General features: G+C 42.0%; 2 protein-coding genes across 2 annotated transcripts in view; one reads left to right on the forward strand and one right to left on the reverse strand.

Moving 5' to 3' along the window:
- The window catches only part of LOC138958441 (uncharacterized), a 56,948-nt gene extending 46,475 nt beyond the window's left edge, over window positions 1-10,473 (forward strand). Inside the window, exons 2-4 of the mRNA XM_070329593.1 lie at window positions 5,266-5,819; window positions 6,175-6,361; window positions 8,714-10,473. Coding sequence (XP_070185694.1) covers window positions 5,266-5,819; window positions 6,175-6,361; window positions 8,714-9,006 — 1,034 coding nt within the window. The 3' untranslated portion in view covers window positions 9,007-10,473. The remainder of the gene's footprint in view (window positions 1-5,265; window positions 5,820-6,174; window positions 6,362-8,713) is intronic.
- The window catches only part of LOC138958442 (L-xylulose reductase-like), an 87,753-nt gene extending 70,788 nt beyond the window's left edge, over window positions 1-16,965 (reverse strand). Inside the window, exons 1-5 of the mRNA XM_070329594.1 lie at window positions 16,833-16,965; window positions 16,110-16,207; window positions 15,399-15,553; window positions 14,794-14,836; window positions 12,486-12,650 (exon numbers count right to left, since the gene is read on the reverse strand). Of these exons, the coding sequence (XP_070185695.1) occupies window positions 12,486-12,650; window positions 14,794-14,836; window positions 15,399-15,553; window positions 16,110-16,207; window positions 16,833-16,884 (513 nt within the window). The 5' untranslated portion in view covers window positions 16,885-16,965. The remainder of the gene's footprint in view (window positions 1-12,485; window positions 12,651-14,793; window positions 14,837-15,398; window positions 15,554-16,109; window positions 16,208-16,832) is intronic.
- Between the last annotated feature and the right edge of the window lies 1 nt (window position 16,966).

Consider the following 16,966-nt stretch of genomic DNA (forward strand, 5'->3'; position numbering starts at 1 on the left):
AAACTTGACTAAATGTAAAAAGGTCGTTTTATGAGTTGTCTTTAACATTTGAAGCCTGAGGGGAGATACAATTTACAATTTTCTGATTTCAATGTTGTCTCCAAAGATTGGCAGGGGAACAAAATATAACCAACGGCAGACACCCACTTACTCTAACGTGTTCGCGGAATTCATACATTAAATTCATTTTGTCGGTGATCTGTCTGCACACATTGAATTAATGGGCGACAACATATCGTGCACAGCATCGAAAACGCCGAATTGAAAAGATTCCGACATTTACAAACACTCCGGGGTTAAGAGCGCTTCACACCGTCTGACGTTAAAGGCGCATAACTTCTGGCTGCTGTGATTAAGTGAAACTAAAGAGGAGGAGGAAGAGAACAAGAAAAACAACGAACCAAACCCTCATAGCTGTCACAATTTGTATTCACCATTCACAACCTGAACCTTGCGACAGACAGACAAACGGAGTCAGCAGAGGGAATTCATAGTGAAGGAATCCAAAAGTTTTATTCCTCAAATCATTTCTTCTCTGCCACGCGTATAAAACGCAGCCATCTTTACTTCCACCTAATATATTAAAGACATATCAAACCGTTGATATCAAATATATACACGATTATACTGCAAACATACAAGTTGAATCGAACAAATGATTAAGGACAAATCATGCATGTACACATTTTGTCTTTTGTCTTTCTATGAAAGGTTCCAGCTGAGAGTATCTTCAGAGTCAATACTACCTACTGATGCGTTTGGTACACTAGGGTAGACGGGGGGAAGAGTCTTCTCAATGGATACCCACACATCACCATGGGTTCCCGTCAAAATCATTGCCCAAAGATCTCCAAATCATGGGTTTCTGCCAAAATCACTACCCCATAAACCCCGTGGCGATATAAAGGCCGCTACCGCACAGTGCTCTGTTCTGGACTACTTTGCGACGATGGAGCTTTGCGCCAACAAATTTTTATTAGTAATACATACGACTAATCTTTAAAAAAAAAATCAAACGAAATGGCACAATCCTTAATACAGAACTCAAGTTGAACTTTGAAAACTTCAAAGGAAATGACCAGATTATTCTAAAATAGAATTTAAGGCTGTCTCGAAAAGAAAATCGTTTCTTACTCGGAGTGATAAAAATGACAAGCAAGCATGGTACAAAAGTACAGTGACGAATCTGCCAACAGTAAGCCCAATGTTTTGTACAATCTTTTCCAAAGCTGTTACGATTATGGTACAGTGGGGCACTGAAATATTCAAACTAAAAGGCACTTTTCGGTATCCCCCCAGGCAAAAGAAAATACTGTTTTTCTCGAAGTGCAGATCATCAGGGGCTCTACACCAAAGTTCTGTCGTTTTTTGTTTTAGTTTTCTGAGCAATAACACGATGGCACTGAGCTCCAATTAAATTACCTGAGCCCCTCTCGAGCTTACTCAATCTCTGACGCAGCAGGTTCTTCGGTGTCATGAATGTTTAGTGGAGAGCTCTGGCATGATCACTTTGGAATGTTAATTACAAACTCGGTGCACTCGCACTCGCACAACAAAAACAAACACCGCACACCGCTGATGAATTACATGTAGAAGACCCGAAATGAGCGCACATAAAACAAGTCCATCTGTTTTCAGCATCCGACAATTATCTATAATTCGACGCAGTTTCTTTGATAAATATGAATATGTATGGTATGGAATATAGTCCCCGGAAGCTAGGTTTGGTATTGCGATGTTAAAATATATCAGGAAAATGTGGTGCCGAGTCCAACCCTGCCGGGTTTACTCATTTTTGTTTGTTTGTTTGCTTAACGCCCAGCCGGCCACGAAGGGCTATATCAGGGCGGTGCTGCTTTGACATATAACGTGTTATTATATGAAGTCTTATATCGCACGCGTATCTCCAGACTCGGACTCAAGGCGCAGGGATCTATTTATGCCGTGTGAGATGGAATTTTTTACACAATACATCACGCATTCACATCGACCAGCAGATCGCAGCCATTTCGGCGCATATCCTACTTTTCACGGCCTATTATTCCAAGTCACACGGGTATTTTGGTGGACATTTTTTATCTATGCCTATACAATTTTGCCAGGAAAGACCCTTTTGTCAATCGTGGGATCTTTAACGTGCACACCCCAATGTAGTATTCACGTGCGCCATACACAAGACAGAAGTCGCAGCATAGGCTTCATGTCTCACCCAGTCACATTATTCTGACACCGGACCAACCAGTCCTAGCACTAACCCCATAATGCCAGACGCCAGGCGGAGCAGCCACTAGATTGCCAATTTTAAAGTATTAGGTATGGACGGGGCGGACGCCTTACCACTAGGCCAACCGTGCCGGTTTTGGTTTACGCATGCGGTCCCTGGATGACTAACTAGAAGTAGCCAACATACTTTGAGACAATCCGGATTCCTAATATTTAACGGCCACACATATTAACCTGGTGGAATTCCTAATACATATTACAGTCCCGCTGGTGTTACGATCTGTTAAGATTAAGAGAAACATACAGCTAAGTTTGTGTGATTAAAAACAAAAAATAGTGCATTGATCTAGCTTTGGTAATATGAGCAGTGGAGATGTTCTAAAGAAAAGACCCTTTCCTTAGCTTTACTTTTAAATCACTTTTAATTCACGAAGTGAAATCGTCGTTTGCAGCAAGCCTATTTGTAAAATTGATGGGGGAAATAGTGGTCGCCGAAGCACAAGATTAAAACAGATATAGACAACAAAATAATACTGCATTATAATAATACTGAATTAATTATTTTTTTAACAATAAAAAAACACACGTGCTTGTGTGAGGTAGCATCTGCATAGTTTTCAGTTCATATTGCACAGCTGATAAATCTTTCCACAAAATATAATGATAATCGTACTGGCCACACTACAACTAGTGCAGTACCCCCCCCCCCCTCACAGCCCCCGGCAAGACCTCCACAAGTATAAGAAAGTCAGGTTCTAAAAAGGAAGGAGTCATATTATACACAGATTATGAACAGAAAAATCTGAAAAGGCACTGTCCAAAAACAGGGGGGATGTCTTAAATCGGGGTGAGTAGGGGGGGGGCTTAAAAGGGGGCGCGGATGGGGGTTCCAACTGTATAATCATTTGTGCCTGAACCGAGGATAGTCTAGATTGAATTATGTCAGTCGTGCTGTGCGAACAGCGTGCTATGATTACAATGCCGAAAGGAATGTCTGAACTTCTCCCAGACAGAACTCTTCTATTAATGCCGATATGGCTTAGAGCGCCGTCTCTCTCTCTCTCTCTGTCTCTGTCTCTCTCTCTCTGTCTGTCTGTCTGTCTCTCTCGTGTGTCTCCATCTCTCTCTCACTATATCTGTGTCTCTCTGTCTGTCATGTTCTCTCTTTTTGTTTCTCACTCGCTCTGTCTGTGTACCTCTCTTTCTCTCTCTGCAACCCTCCCTCTCTCTCTCTCTCTCTCCCGCCCCTCTCTCTGTGTGTACCTCGCTCACTCTCTCTGTCTTTCTTTTCTACTCTCTCTCTCTCTCTCTGAACCACAACCGTCTCATCCACAAATTACCCCCATTCTCACTCAGTTCTTGTTTAAAAAAATTAGTGTCAGCTGTCGCTTGCAGATATAATCGTTTCTTTCGCTGTCTGCTCTAATGCAGCGACGTTCTTTACTTACACCTTATCTATCCAGTCCATGTAGATTACGTAATCCCAATATGAACCAGAAATCTTGGGTCTACGGACCTTAAAAAGAAACACATTCTCAGTATAACCTCAATTTTTGTGTAATAATGAACCCCTTTTGCCTTCTTTGTCCAGAAAATGTGACACACACATTGTTTTTTGCTTCTCTCTCTCTGTCTGTCTCTGTCTCTCTCTCATACAAACACATACCCCCCCCCCATACACACACTGGTAAAAGAGTACAGTATATTAGAGGGGGAGGGGAAATATGTAGAACATAGCAGTGTCGTAAAGGCTTTTATCCCCTGTGGAATCACTCTGTACCAACTGACTCATTCACGACTGATGAACGCCGAAAGCCCACTCTTTGTACTCCAAACAGTTTCGCCTGCTTTTGGTTTTATCGTTAACAACACAAAAGAGCAACGCACTTCAAAGTAATATTCTGAAAACATGTAGAAAGTACAGCACCGACGACACTAACCTTTCGGTGAAAGCTGTAACAAAAACATTCTTTCGTCTCATTTGTAGACAATAGTCAGTAATTGAAAAACACGAAACGCACGGAAATTGTATATACACTGCAGGGCTACCTACGGATGCTCCCCCATGGTCCTGGGACACCCAATTTTAATTTTTAAGGGGTCCAACATTTTCTTGTCTTCAAAATCCAGCCCTCTTGTCCATTATGCATACATAGTAGACGATTACAGTCTTAAAAGTCAGTACCAACGGTATGCCGCTTGATACCGCAAATTTAGTGCGTCCCAGGCCCCGTTCTTTTCAGGTTCAGTGCATCATTGCGGGAACCCCCTCCAAGAATTTCTGGCACGTTTGTCACCCCCCCCCCCCTCCGGCTTCCAGTGCATATTATACACTAGGCAGGGACGCACAGTGTCAACCATCTTCCGCAATTGCTACGAATAACTTAAATTTCCCTTAGCAATATTTTGAATTCTGTGAAAAAACAAATGTAGGCAACCTTGGACAATACAGCTGAAGAAGTAGACCAAAATGCACAACTGTTGAAAAAATACAATTCAAAGAAACTTACTTTCTTCAAAACCAAGAAAACTGACCGACTCAAACTCTAGACCTTATATGTATTACTCAGGTCCTGACCGTCCAGTTTGGTTAGAAATGAGTCTCCCAGTTTTAGTAATTTCAGGAAAACACTGGCAAGTATACACACACGTGTACGTGTTTGTGCGTGTGTATGTGTGTGTATGTGTGTGTGTGTGTGTGTGTGTGTGTGTGTGTGTGTGTGTGTGTGTGTGTGTGTGTGTGTGTGTGTGTGTGTGTGTGTGTGTGTGTGTGTGTGTGTGTGTGTCTGTAAGAAGAGTCCCAAAACTTCAAGTGACCAGCTTCAAATTCTATGTTGCTGCCTTTCACATTATTCCAAGAACGGTTGGAAGGGAAAAACCGGTCATACAAGTACGTTAAAGCCCCCAAAACAAGAACGAGTGCACGAGCCCATGAATGCAGAAAATGAAGACCAACATTGTCTCGCCAACAGACGGCAGAAGGAGACACGCTCAGGCATTGTTGCTTTCTTTCTCACCGTGTCTGTCACTGGTCTGTTGCAGGTGCGGTGGTGAGCGTGTTGTTGCTGGTGTTGCTGCTGAGAAGCAAGGTGCTGCGCAGCAAGGAAGCCTACGGCCTGGAGACGCAGAAAGCTTTCTCCCACCTCTTCCTCTCACCAGGCGCCATCGAGGACCCGCAGGGCAAGCTGGGCCAGCGCAAGCTCTTCCACGTGCCCGCCAAGCACCTCTACTTGCCCGCCTTCTTCAACCTCGTCGACCTGGAACCGTCCTCCCTCGACCACGAGGACGACGACATCAACTGCACCTTGACCAGCACAACGCCCAAGTTCCACATCTGCGTGTACCCCAACGAGGAAGACATCTACATCTCCGCAGCCCTGACCTCTCAAGGCGTGTGGGAACCCTACATCACCAGGGTGCTGCAGCTGGCATTGACCAGGTTCCCGGAGGCCGTGGTCATCGACGTGGGGGCCAACATAGGCTACTACACTCTGCTGACTGCTGCCATGGGTCATCAGGTGGTGGCCGTGGAACCGTCACAGGACAATGTCAGGAGGCTGAGAAGAGGTGCCCAACTCAACGGGGCCATTGATAAGGTACACGGCGCGTTTTGCTTTTGTTGTTGAAGGTTTTGCTTTGCTGAATTGAAACCATTTTAAACCAACAATCATGGTAGTTTTAGACGTTTGAAACGGTAGAAAGACATGGACTCTGTTGAACATTTCCATCAACCTCCGTTTTGAAAGAATGAACCAGCGTTAAGACATGGGCTCGATCTGTTCAAAATGTTCAACTAACAATCATGGTCGTTTTGAACGTATGATCTGGCGTTAAGAAATGGACTCATGTTGACATTTTCAACTGACAGTCATCGTCGTTCTGAATGGATAAAAAGACACATAGTCTGTCAACACACGGCAACGACAAGGACCCAATGGATCTATGTTTCAGGTGTACGTGCTGCAGAACGCCCTGAGCAGGACGCACCGCAACGTGAGCCTGGTGCAGAATGCCAGCAACAAGGGCGGGATCAAGGTGGTGGAGGATAGGGGGAGGGACCACACCGTTCAGACCGTCGTGCTGGACGACCTGCTGCACCTCATCCACACCAACACCGCCATCATCAAAATCGACATCGGTAACATTGATTCCATACTTTTTACCATCCTGAAGAAGGCAGCGAAAGCTGTTGAAATACTGATTAAGAATGTTACTGTTGTGTTCTCTTTTTAAATTTAGTCAAGTTTTGACTAAATGTTTTAACATATAGAGGGGGAATCGAGATGAGGGTCGTGGTGTATACATGTATCTGTGTGTGTGTGTGTGTGTGTGTGTGTGTGTGTGTGTGTGTGTGTGTGTGTGTGTGTGTGTGTGTGTGTGTGTGTGTGTGTGTGTGTGTGTGTGTGTGTGTGTGTGTGTGTGTGTGTGTGTGTGTGTGTGTGTCTGTCTGTCTGCGTGTGTACAGCGATTCAGAGAAAACTACCGGACCGATCTTCATGAAACTTTACATGAGAGTTCCTGAGTATAATATCCCCACCCGTGTTTTTCCTTTTTTTTGGATAAATGTCTTTGATGACGTCATATCCGACTTTTTGTGAGAGTTGAGGCAGCACTGTCACGCTCTCATTTTTCAACCAAATTGGTTGAAATTGTGGTCAAGTAATCTTCGACGAAGCCCGGACTTTGGTATTGCATTTCAGCTTGGAGGCTTAAAAATTAATTGATGAGTTTGCTCATTAAAGTTGTCGTTAAAATCGAATTTTCGCAAACAGATTTATTTTGATTGCATTGTATTCCTCATCTTCTCCTTAATTCAAAAATGTATAGATATGTCATGTTTACTCTAAAAATATGCTCAGAATGAAAGGAAATAGGTTCAGTAAGCACTTCGGACGCATGAGGCTTCGCGGCGACGAGCGTGACCCGTCTCGGTCTTCGGTATGGTTAGCCGAGACTATCTGAATGTAGTCTCGGCGATGACTGGTTTGTGGTGTTGATCTTGACTAAATGTCTTTATATCGCTTCACGCGACTTGTTGTTTATTGGTAACAAGATCAAATTTAGAGAAACAACACAGTGGTCTCATATTACCCAATATTGCTATTTCATATGTTACGTGTATTTCCATTGGTCAATTGGGCAAAACTGAGCTCAGTGCAAAAGTGATATCGACGACATTTCCGTCGATATCAGTTTTGATATCGACGACCTTTTTATTGCTTCCCCACATCAAAAACAATAACACCTACATTTAAAAACAAACAAATGTATATGAAAATGTAATTATTCCAGAATTTAGTTGAGCAAGTGACTAAAGACTTTTTGATAGGAAAGACATTTTAAAATTCTGAAAAGTACAAGAAAAGAGTGAACAAAAAGAAATAATAATCAGAGGGAGGGATATGGAACAGCCAAAACTGAGACAAATACTTTTGTAATTTCTTTACAGTAAATACAAAATGTCCAGAGAATTAGCAATATATCTAACATTGACTGACTGTGTGATGATATCTTCTGCTATTGGTCTGTTGAGACAGTGATATCAAAATCTCGACCTCCGGTCTCGATTTTGATATCACTGTCTCAACAGACCATAGCAGAAGATATCATCACACAGTCCGTCAATATTGGTTGTGATGATTCTTAATAAAAACAATTCCACAAGAATGGTGTAATTTTTGTCTGTCCACTATAGAGACCATTGGGTCAAAAATTAAACGTTCCATATAAGTAACCATTCTTGTTTTTAGTTTTTTTTAATTCTGAATTTTGGAACGCTAGCAGTCTGTATGTTTTGGATCTGTGTTACTGTTCTGATAGTTGTTTGTTTTATGTTTTTTAGGGTCTACTAGTGTGTGATAGGGTTTATGTCCGTCTGTAGATGTTATTTTTTTCTGTTAGTCCTGTGTTGACAACTCTTCGACAAGCGCTTAGAACTGTACCCACGGGATACGCGCGATATAAGCTTCTTATTGATTGATTGATTGATTGATATCTCTCAATTGGGGTATTGTCTTGTAGAAGACCAGGATATCTTCAGTAGTGTATATCTACGTGTCCCTGACACTTGTCCTTTAAAGAGGGCTACACGTGTCATGTTGCTTGGCAGCCTAAAGCCAAACTGTGTTTCATTACCTCTATGGCTTTGGTGCGGATTTGTGCCAAAAGAGGGCAGCAGAGATGACAGCAATGACCTTGCCGTTCGTAGTGTTTAGCATTGAAGACTAATCATTCACGTGTCAGAGAATGGTGGCCTGATCCAAGCAGCTACACACTCAATACTGCCATGCATGCCGTTCCCTGATCAGAGAACCCTGGCAGTTTCGCAAGCATTTTATGAGCACCACGCCTGCATTTCAGTGAAATCCTTCTGTTGTGTTCATACCAATGTCGATAACAGAAGGACAGCAATATGTAGCAGCATCTCAATGAGTCAACAATGATGTCCACAATGATGTCCACATGCTTGAGTGTGTACTCTTTGTTTCAGAGGGGTACGAGTGCCAAGGGATGGCTGGCTCAGCCAAGCTACTGCGCAGTGTCTACGTGCCTTACATTCTGATGGAGTGGCAGCAGATGTACAAGCATCGCCACGTGCGGTCAACAGCCTGTCCCACCAAGATCATGCAGCAGATGACCGACTATCTGGTGCGCCTGGGATACCACGCTCACGAGGTGCGCACAGGGATGGCGCTCAACCCCTACAGAAGTACCTCCGCCTGGCAGATTGGCGACGTCTACTGGAGGCACGATCAACAGCCACCGCTTATTCCGCCGCTATGAATGACTTTGTAAGAGTCATGTTGTGTTACCGTAAAAAAAAAGCTGCTGTTGGGTCTCGTTTCTGAGAGCGGCCATCGAGGCCAGAAGAAAGAATGGTCAGTCTTTGACCTAGCTTTGAGTTGCACTGATGAAAAGGTTGAAAACCGTTGAGTCTGGAGTCTGTAGCCATGGCTGTAGAGAGGGTTATGCTCAATAGCTTCTGAGTCCAATCACGGACAGCACTAGAGAAGGGCATGCCATACATTGCGACCAGCAGTTGTCTCTTCAAGATGACCTAAATGTGTCACAGAAGAGTTTTTCTTGCGATATTGGGGAATGCTTCATTTGGCTATTTTTTTTTTCCAAGTAACTGATGAGTCTGCTTATTACCCAAGCTTTTTTTAATGTTAAAAGTGGTTCTTTTATTCTGAAAACGTCAGGTTGCATAAAGTGTGCACTTGAATACAATACCTTTGCAGAGCAAATAAAACAAAACTAAGACAACCAGTTGATCGGAGAAACGATGCACAACAGACGCACGTGAAACTCTTCCTCTGTGCTTGCTATGAATTTACACACAGAGGCTGTTAGAAAAATACAACTCAAGTCATCTGCTCTGGTAATGAAAAGCTTGCTTGTTCATGATGAATTTCAAGGATGTTGTTCAGGCCATTGGCAGTCTGTGCAACATCAAAACTTACTTCAAATATCTCAAACTTTGCTGTCATTTCGGCAAAATTGCTAATATTTTTTAACTGTGTGGGAAAGGCGATAGCCAAGTACTACTGAAAACTTCTGAAAATTATCAATACTTTTATGGCCATTAAGGCAAATTTGCTGAAGAAAATAAAATCCTAGCAACATCCCGGGATGAATTTACATCAATATAGTTGTCCTACCAGCTGGTTTGTTTTTGTTGAGAATATGTACACCATCACACCAAAGTATATGCATTTCCCCAGTATAAAAAAAGTGGCACATTTGTGTCAAATCAAATGTGGCGAGTAAGATCCTTACTGGTGTTACAGGTTGGGATTTCCACGTTTCAGGATAAATGGGTTTAATTGTTGGTTATGCTTTATCAATGGAGGTGGAGAAACAATGGTTACCCTCTTTCAAGGAGCAGGTAGCAGAATGTACATACATGTACAGGTATTGTGTAGTTTTTCACCAGCTATGTATCTGTAATATTCCCTAGCAGACCGATTTATGCCAAGTTCTTTATTGTACATCAATGATGTTTGCATTTCAAAGTATTGTCACATGTTCCCTTCACAGGGATATGCATGTTCACATATAGCGCACAAGCTTTTCAAGCAAAAATAAATTGGTGTGTGAATGTGCTTAACATTATTATTTTAGGAACATTGCTTTGTTTTCCTTTTTATCATGTTTCTTTTCTTAAATACTCTGTCTCTTATGAATGCTATTTAATAATGCCTTACTGTATTTTCTGAGTAACTGTATAACAAATAAATTTAACATTTATCTTTTTACCAGCAAATGGGCTCTTTTTTTCAAGGTTTTGACTGATCCGCAAACTTATGTGGTTGTTCCCGGCATGATAAAGTAATCTTGGAATCTGTTTGTACATTCTAAGAGTGTGTACACACCCCCCCCCCCCATTTGGAGCTGAAAATAATCCATTTGCAAATATGTATGGTTGAATCTAGTGTTCTTCCACAAGTCATTTCAGAAGTGGTTTAAGTAACTGGCAGTCTAAAGATCCAACTAGGAAGGGAAACAACCCAGTTTTGTGCATGCCAGTACCAACCACAAGTTGCTTACCACCCTTTAAGCATGCAAATATAACCAGCAGCTACAACTTCTCCCTCCCTTAAGTGTCTGGAAAATCAACAGGGCACAACAGTCAATTGTCAACCTGTGACTGACCAGCTGATCAACCAACCAACAAACCAACCAAACAGAAGGCATATATAATATACTAGATGAATACCCGCTTCGCCGGGTACGGCTTTGTCGGGAAGAAGTTGAGCCGAATACCCGGCTGTGCCGGGGACCCACCGCACGAAGGAAGGGAGATAAACGCGCAAAACACTGGAGAAGAGTACAAATAGTATAACGGGAATATAGATTGAGCGTTGTCGACAGTGACCTTCTAAAAATAGAAACGGGAATATGGATTGACGCCACACGAAGGAAGGGAGATAAACGCTGAAAACACTGGAGAAGATAAGGAAGAGTTACTGGGAATGGATCCAGAGAAAAACCAAAATCGGTTCAGCGCTGCGCGCTGAGAGCACGTGTTGAAATATCTCATCGAGCAGGTTGTGTCCGGGGTGTAGCTGAATATGCCCACCAAATTTGAAACAGATCCATCGAGAACCTTGGGCGTGCATCGCGGACACACACACACACACACAGACACAAGTCGTATATATATATAGATAGAAGGAAATGATACAAGCAAATAACCTACAAACATTCTTTCAAGCACCAAGATTAAAACTAACACAATACATTGTGTGAATTAATGACTGACAGATCTGAAAGAAATATTGAATCAACAATGACACTTTCACTCACTGGAGGTTTCTGACAGAATATTTCATTTACAAAAGAAGTAGTAGACAACACATGCACATAAACACTGCACATAAACACTGCACTTTTTCAGATCATTCCACCATCATAATTCCATAACTCAGGTAAGACTGCACTGGTGTTTCAGCAAAACAAACTGCACTTCTATGGGCCAAACAGTGAAGTCCTTTCTTACCCTCATGGCCTAGCATTGGAAAAAGTGAGTTCAGCTTACAAATAAGGCGGGGATTTTGAAGATTTGTTGGAGATTTGTTACCTAAAATGACCCCCCCCCCCCCCCCCCCCCAAAGAAGATTGAGCAACTAAATTATGCCATAGTCCATAGTCCGTATCGGCACATTACTTCTTCTGACTTGCCTTCGGAACGAAATCCAGCCATTCCCACTTCCAGGAATACCTGGATTCTTTGTCACTGAATGGCTGACCACGTTCAACAATGTCGCTTCGAGACATTATTTCAAGTCTAGAGCCACAAAACACCGGCACAAAGCATGCTTGCGCGATGCCAGAGGAAGTACGTGCTCAAGCAAACTGTCAAACCGATTGAGAATTGAACCAAACGGCGCACAAAACGAAAGCGGGGACTGTCTGGGTTTACCGTTTGGGAATAACAGGTTTTTTGCATTTCGGCGTACACCAAATCGAGTTCCGCGTACTGGAGATGTTATTTCAGCGTAAAGTACGCCGAACGTCTTACAATGCTAGGCCCTGACACTTCATTCACAAAATGCAATAATAACTCATACACATTGCATTGCACCATTGTCATTTGATGACTGGCAGGGAAAAGTTTGCCTCAATAAAAGCAAGGGTATTCACTCTTTCACAACCCATACAAACCAGACAAGAGTTATGTCCGGAATTCATCTATTACTTAGGGGGTCTTGAAGGGGAGGTGCCAATTTTATACTTTGAAAGCAGATGATTGAACTCACTTTCTTGGGCCCCAGTTCCACTGCCATAACCTGCATGAGGGAATCAACAGCTGCCTTGGTGGGGCAGTATGCTGCATGATCTGCCAGGCCGGCTTTAGCCGCTGTGCTGGAAATGTGCACTATGGATCCTCCTGTGCCCTTGTCTACCATTGCATGTGACACCACCTGCCATGGGAAAGAAACGGGAGAAGGAAGAGGTTAATGGAGCATGTGAAAACAGGGCCGGACCCAGGGGGGGGGTTCCAGGGGTTCCGGAACCCCACCCCTGGAAAAAGCATGTACCTTGCTTTGAGTGTGTTTTTTTTTTACTAGTTTTAGCACCAAAACAATGCTGCTCTTAACCCTCAAAACAAGGCCCAGAATGCACCAGATTGCACAGATTTTAACCGTTTTTCAAAAATTTTCCGGGGGAGCATGCCCCCGGACCCCCCTAGTTCGCGCGCCTGCTGCTTTGCAGGCGCGCACTTGTGGCTTCGCCACTTTGCTGATTTGCCCCCCCAAAAAAGGAGGAACCCCCCCCTTACAACTCATTTGGTCCGGCCCTGGAACAGGACTGTTTTTGCTGTAAGAGTCTCTCTCATTCCCAAAATACAAGCATGAATTCTATGGCTGCAGAAATTGTTTAACTTGTGGAATTATTAAATGGCACATTCATAGTACAAGATAAAATTTAGAAACAACTTTCATCCATCATGGCTACTCACAACAACAACAACAAAAAACAAGTCGCGTAAGGCGAAAATACAATATTTAGTCAAGTAGCTGTCGAACTCACAGAATGAAACTGAACGCAATGCAACGCAGCAAGACCGTATACTCGTGGTCCATCGCTCACGGCATAGGCAGTGAAATTGACAAGAAGAGCGGGGTAGTGGTTACGCTATGCTGCATAGCACGCTTTTCTGTACCTCTCTTCGTTTTAACTTTCTGAGCGTGTTTTTAATCCAAACATATCATATCTATATGTTTTTGGAATCAGGAACCGACAAGGAATAAGATGAAAGTGTTTTTAAAACGATTTCGAAAAAAAAATTTTGATAATAATTTTTATATATTTAATTTTCAGAGCTTGTTTTTAATCCGAATATAACATATTTATATGTTTTTTGAATCAGCAAATGATGGAGAATAAGATAAACGTAAATTTGGATCGTTTTATAAATTTTTATTTTTTTTTACAATTTTCCGATTTTTAATGACCAAAGTCATTAATTAATTTTTAAGCCACCAAGCTGAAATGCAATACCGAACCCCGGGCTTCGTCGAAGATTACTTGACCAAAATTTGAACCAATTTGGTTGAAAAATGAGGGCGTGACAGTGCCGCCTCAACTTTCACGAAAAGCCGGATATGACGTCATCAAAGACATTTATCAAAAAAATGAAAAAAACGTTCGGGGATTTCATACCCAGGAACTCTCATGTCAAATTTCATAAAGATCGGTCCAGTAGTTTAGTCTGAATCGCTCTACACACACACACACACGCACACACACACACACATACACCACGACCCTCGTTTCGATTCCCCCTCGATGTTAAAATATTTAGTCAAAACTTGACTAAATATAACAACAACAACAACAACAACAACAACAACAACAACAACAACAACACCTGAATGTATAGAGTTTCAGTCATTCATTTTCCTCAAATGTCTATCTACAGCTCTGAATCTGCTATTAATTAACTCTAGGTCATTACGCCTGAACCGAAACAGGAACTTTATAAGGATGACTGCATGGCCAACAAAGATATCTTTCTTCTAAAATTTAAAGTTAGACAGTTAATTGTTCCGCCTATTTCATTCAAAGTCAATTTTTCTGCCTATTTCCTAAGATATTTGTTGTGATGTAAATTTTAAAAAGAATAGTCTATCAAGTAGACTGTGACATTAAAGGCATACTAACGCACTCCCGTGTTTACAAAGTGTAGTTTGCCCACAATCGATGTCAAACGCACCATAAGACCATATAATGACGATACGTCACCATGCGCGGACCATAATACATGCATTACAGCTTGTTCTAGCCTCTGAAAAAGTGAGGATGTCAACAAAGCCACGGTGTTCTCTCCCTTGCATCAACGTTACATGTGTTGCCAAATCTATAAATAGGACGATCCAGATCAAAATGAAAATTCAAATATCTCAACATTTAAGGGGTCCTAGACCACAATATTTTGCAGGGAACTTAATTTAGTCTGTCTCCAGCTGTTGGTAAAGCAATTAGCGTGTATAGTCATCGAGTACATATGGCTTTAAGCATTCTTGCAAATACACATCAATGAACACGCGCAAAACAACTTACCTGGGATACATTGAAGACGCTTTTAAAGTTGGTGTCAAAAACACTGAAAAAAAATTTGTTTGGGTTGAATGTACAGATACAATTGAATGGCCAAAATGATCACAGCAATGCAACACACACAGATACACATGCAAAGACACCTACAAACAAAACAAGAACAGCAAAAACCAACAAGCTCAAAGAACATGGTTGGTTGGTGGGAAGTGTTTTCTGTTATTGTTTATTTAAAAAAAAAAATGAAGACGTGCATTTTAGCTGAGGGAAGCCATTGTGATGTGATTTCAAGGGAGTTTAATGCTATTGCTGGATTTTCCTCACTTGATTACTTCCCTTGGATTGAATCCTGCAGGCTTCATTTGTATGGAGTGCCCAATGTGTAATTGTCTGCCTTACTTTTAAATGGCACAGTGTAAAATGTTAAGGGTTGGCGGACAAAAACAAGGTCAGTTGGGTTACACTAATACAACACATTTTTGTTGTGTGGTAATAATTCTTAATCAAAACAAAATATTCTGCAACGAAACCAGCATATCAAGAAAGTAACAAAAAACACACACACACACACCACTGCAGGTATAAAGATTATCAATTATCTCAACACTTACTAATCCAGATCCTCTTCCATAAAGTCCAGAAAGGGTCCACATCTGCTCACTCCAGCATTGTTGACAAGTAGGTCAAAGTGACCCAGTTTGCCAATGGCCTCCTTTGTTTTTTTCCATTCGCTGAGATCCTGAGCTACTGCTTCCAGACCAGGACACTTGGATTAAAAAAGTGATGAATTATGTGTTTGTATACTGTCAAACTTACAGCAAGACATGAACACAGACATACAGATACAAATAGACAATACAAATGGACAGTCAAAAAAAAACCAAACAGATCGACAGACAGACAGAAACACACATACACAAACGCTCGCGCACACAGGCTATAATAAGACCTGCAGTTACACATACATCAAAAATAAACATGAGCACAGTCTTGCTGAGTTATAATAAAATACTCTCAGTCTTATATATTGGACTGCTAACATAAATGAAATGGGTCCCAGGGTACTTCAAGTATAAAGTAATGTTTACATAAGGCCAGCACCCAGTTATATATTACATCTCCATTCCTTGCTCCCCTGACCCCACCCAATGTTTCTAAGGCAGTATGGTGAAACCTCTGCTGGTTTTGAAACCCTATGATTAAAGACTTCCTAACCTCTATTCATCCACTTCTCTTCTGAACACTAACTCTCTCAGACTTTGTCTTTGTGGATCTTTTCACACAGGGGAACATGACAGAGTTACTCTCTTGAGAATACATACCTCTGCCTTGAGTGAGTCAAGGTCTGCTTGTGAACGACTGACAGCAACAACATTGGCCTTTCCTTTGTGCAGTGCCTTGGCAATGTCTCGACCAATTCCTTGAACAAAACAACACAATCAAAACCCCACTGATAATTCAGTAGGTTTGTTATAAGTTGGTAGCTGCAGAAATTGAAACAACATTAACTGTAAAATAACCTTACTGCTACAATATTCACCTCACAAATGTACATCTGCATTTCTCTCTCTCTCTCCCCCATCTAACTATCCCCCTCACAGACATGTGAGACATTGCTGTTCTTAAGAGTTTACACAACACACACACAGAGCAGACAGGCTCAGGCACTGAACATGTCCATGACCTCCATTTTTGACTGGGTAAATAGGCATATATAGGTCAGTTGATAACACAGCTACAGCAATTTTAAGAGCCTAAACAGTTGAATCTCAAGTAATCATGTCTCATACTATATCACTCTAAAATCTTGGGCGTATACTGAGCACTTGCCTGCTCAAATGCACAAAATTATCATACCCTCAAATATATCATGATCACATGCTTCTATGCATTTTGAACACATTCTGGGTCATACGTTTGCAATGAATAACAGAACTTCGTCTGCTGCTACTGGGGGATGACGTGGAATATGTCGACTATCAACTTCGGATCACGCATAAAATGGAAGCAAATCATAACCATCAGAAACGGGAACTCAGTTTTACCCTTTCCAGCTCCTGTCACCAATGCTCTCTTTCCCTGAAAACAAAAAGCCATGACTGGAGCAAAACGTAGGCTCAGCTGGATTTCGTTGCAGACAGAAAGCAGCAGGTTCGAGCACTCCTTTCTTGTTGTGCGA

This window comes from Littorina saxatilis, linkage group LG2, assembly GCF_037325665.1.
Source record: "Littorina saxatilis isolate snail1 linkage group LG2, US_GU_Lsax_2.0, whole genome shotgun sequence".
Taxonomy (NCBI): domain Eukaryota; kingdom Metazoa; phylum Mollusca; class Gastropoda; order Littorinimorpha; family Littorinidae; genus Littorina; species Littorina saxatilis.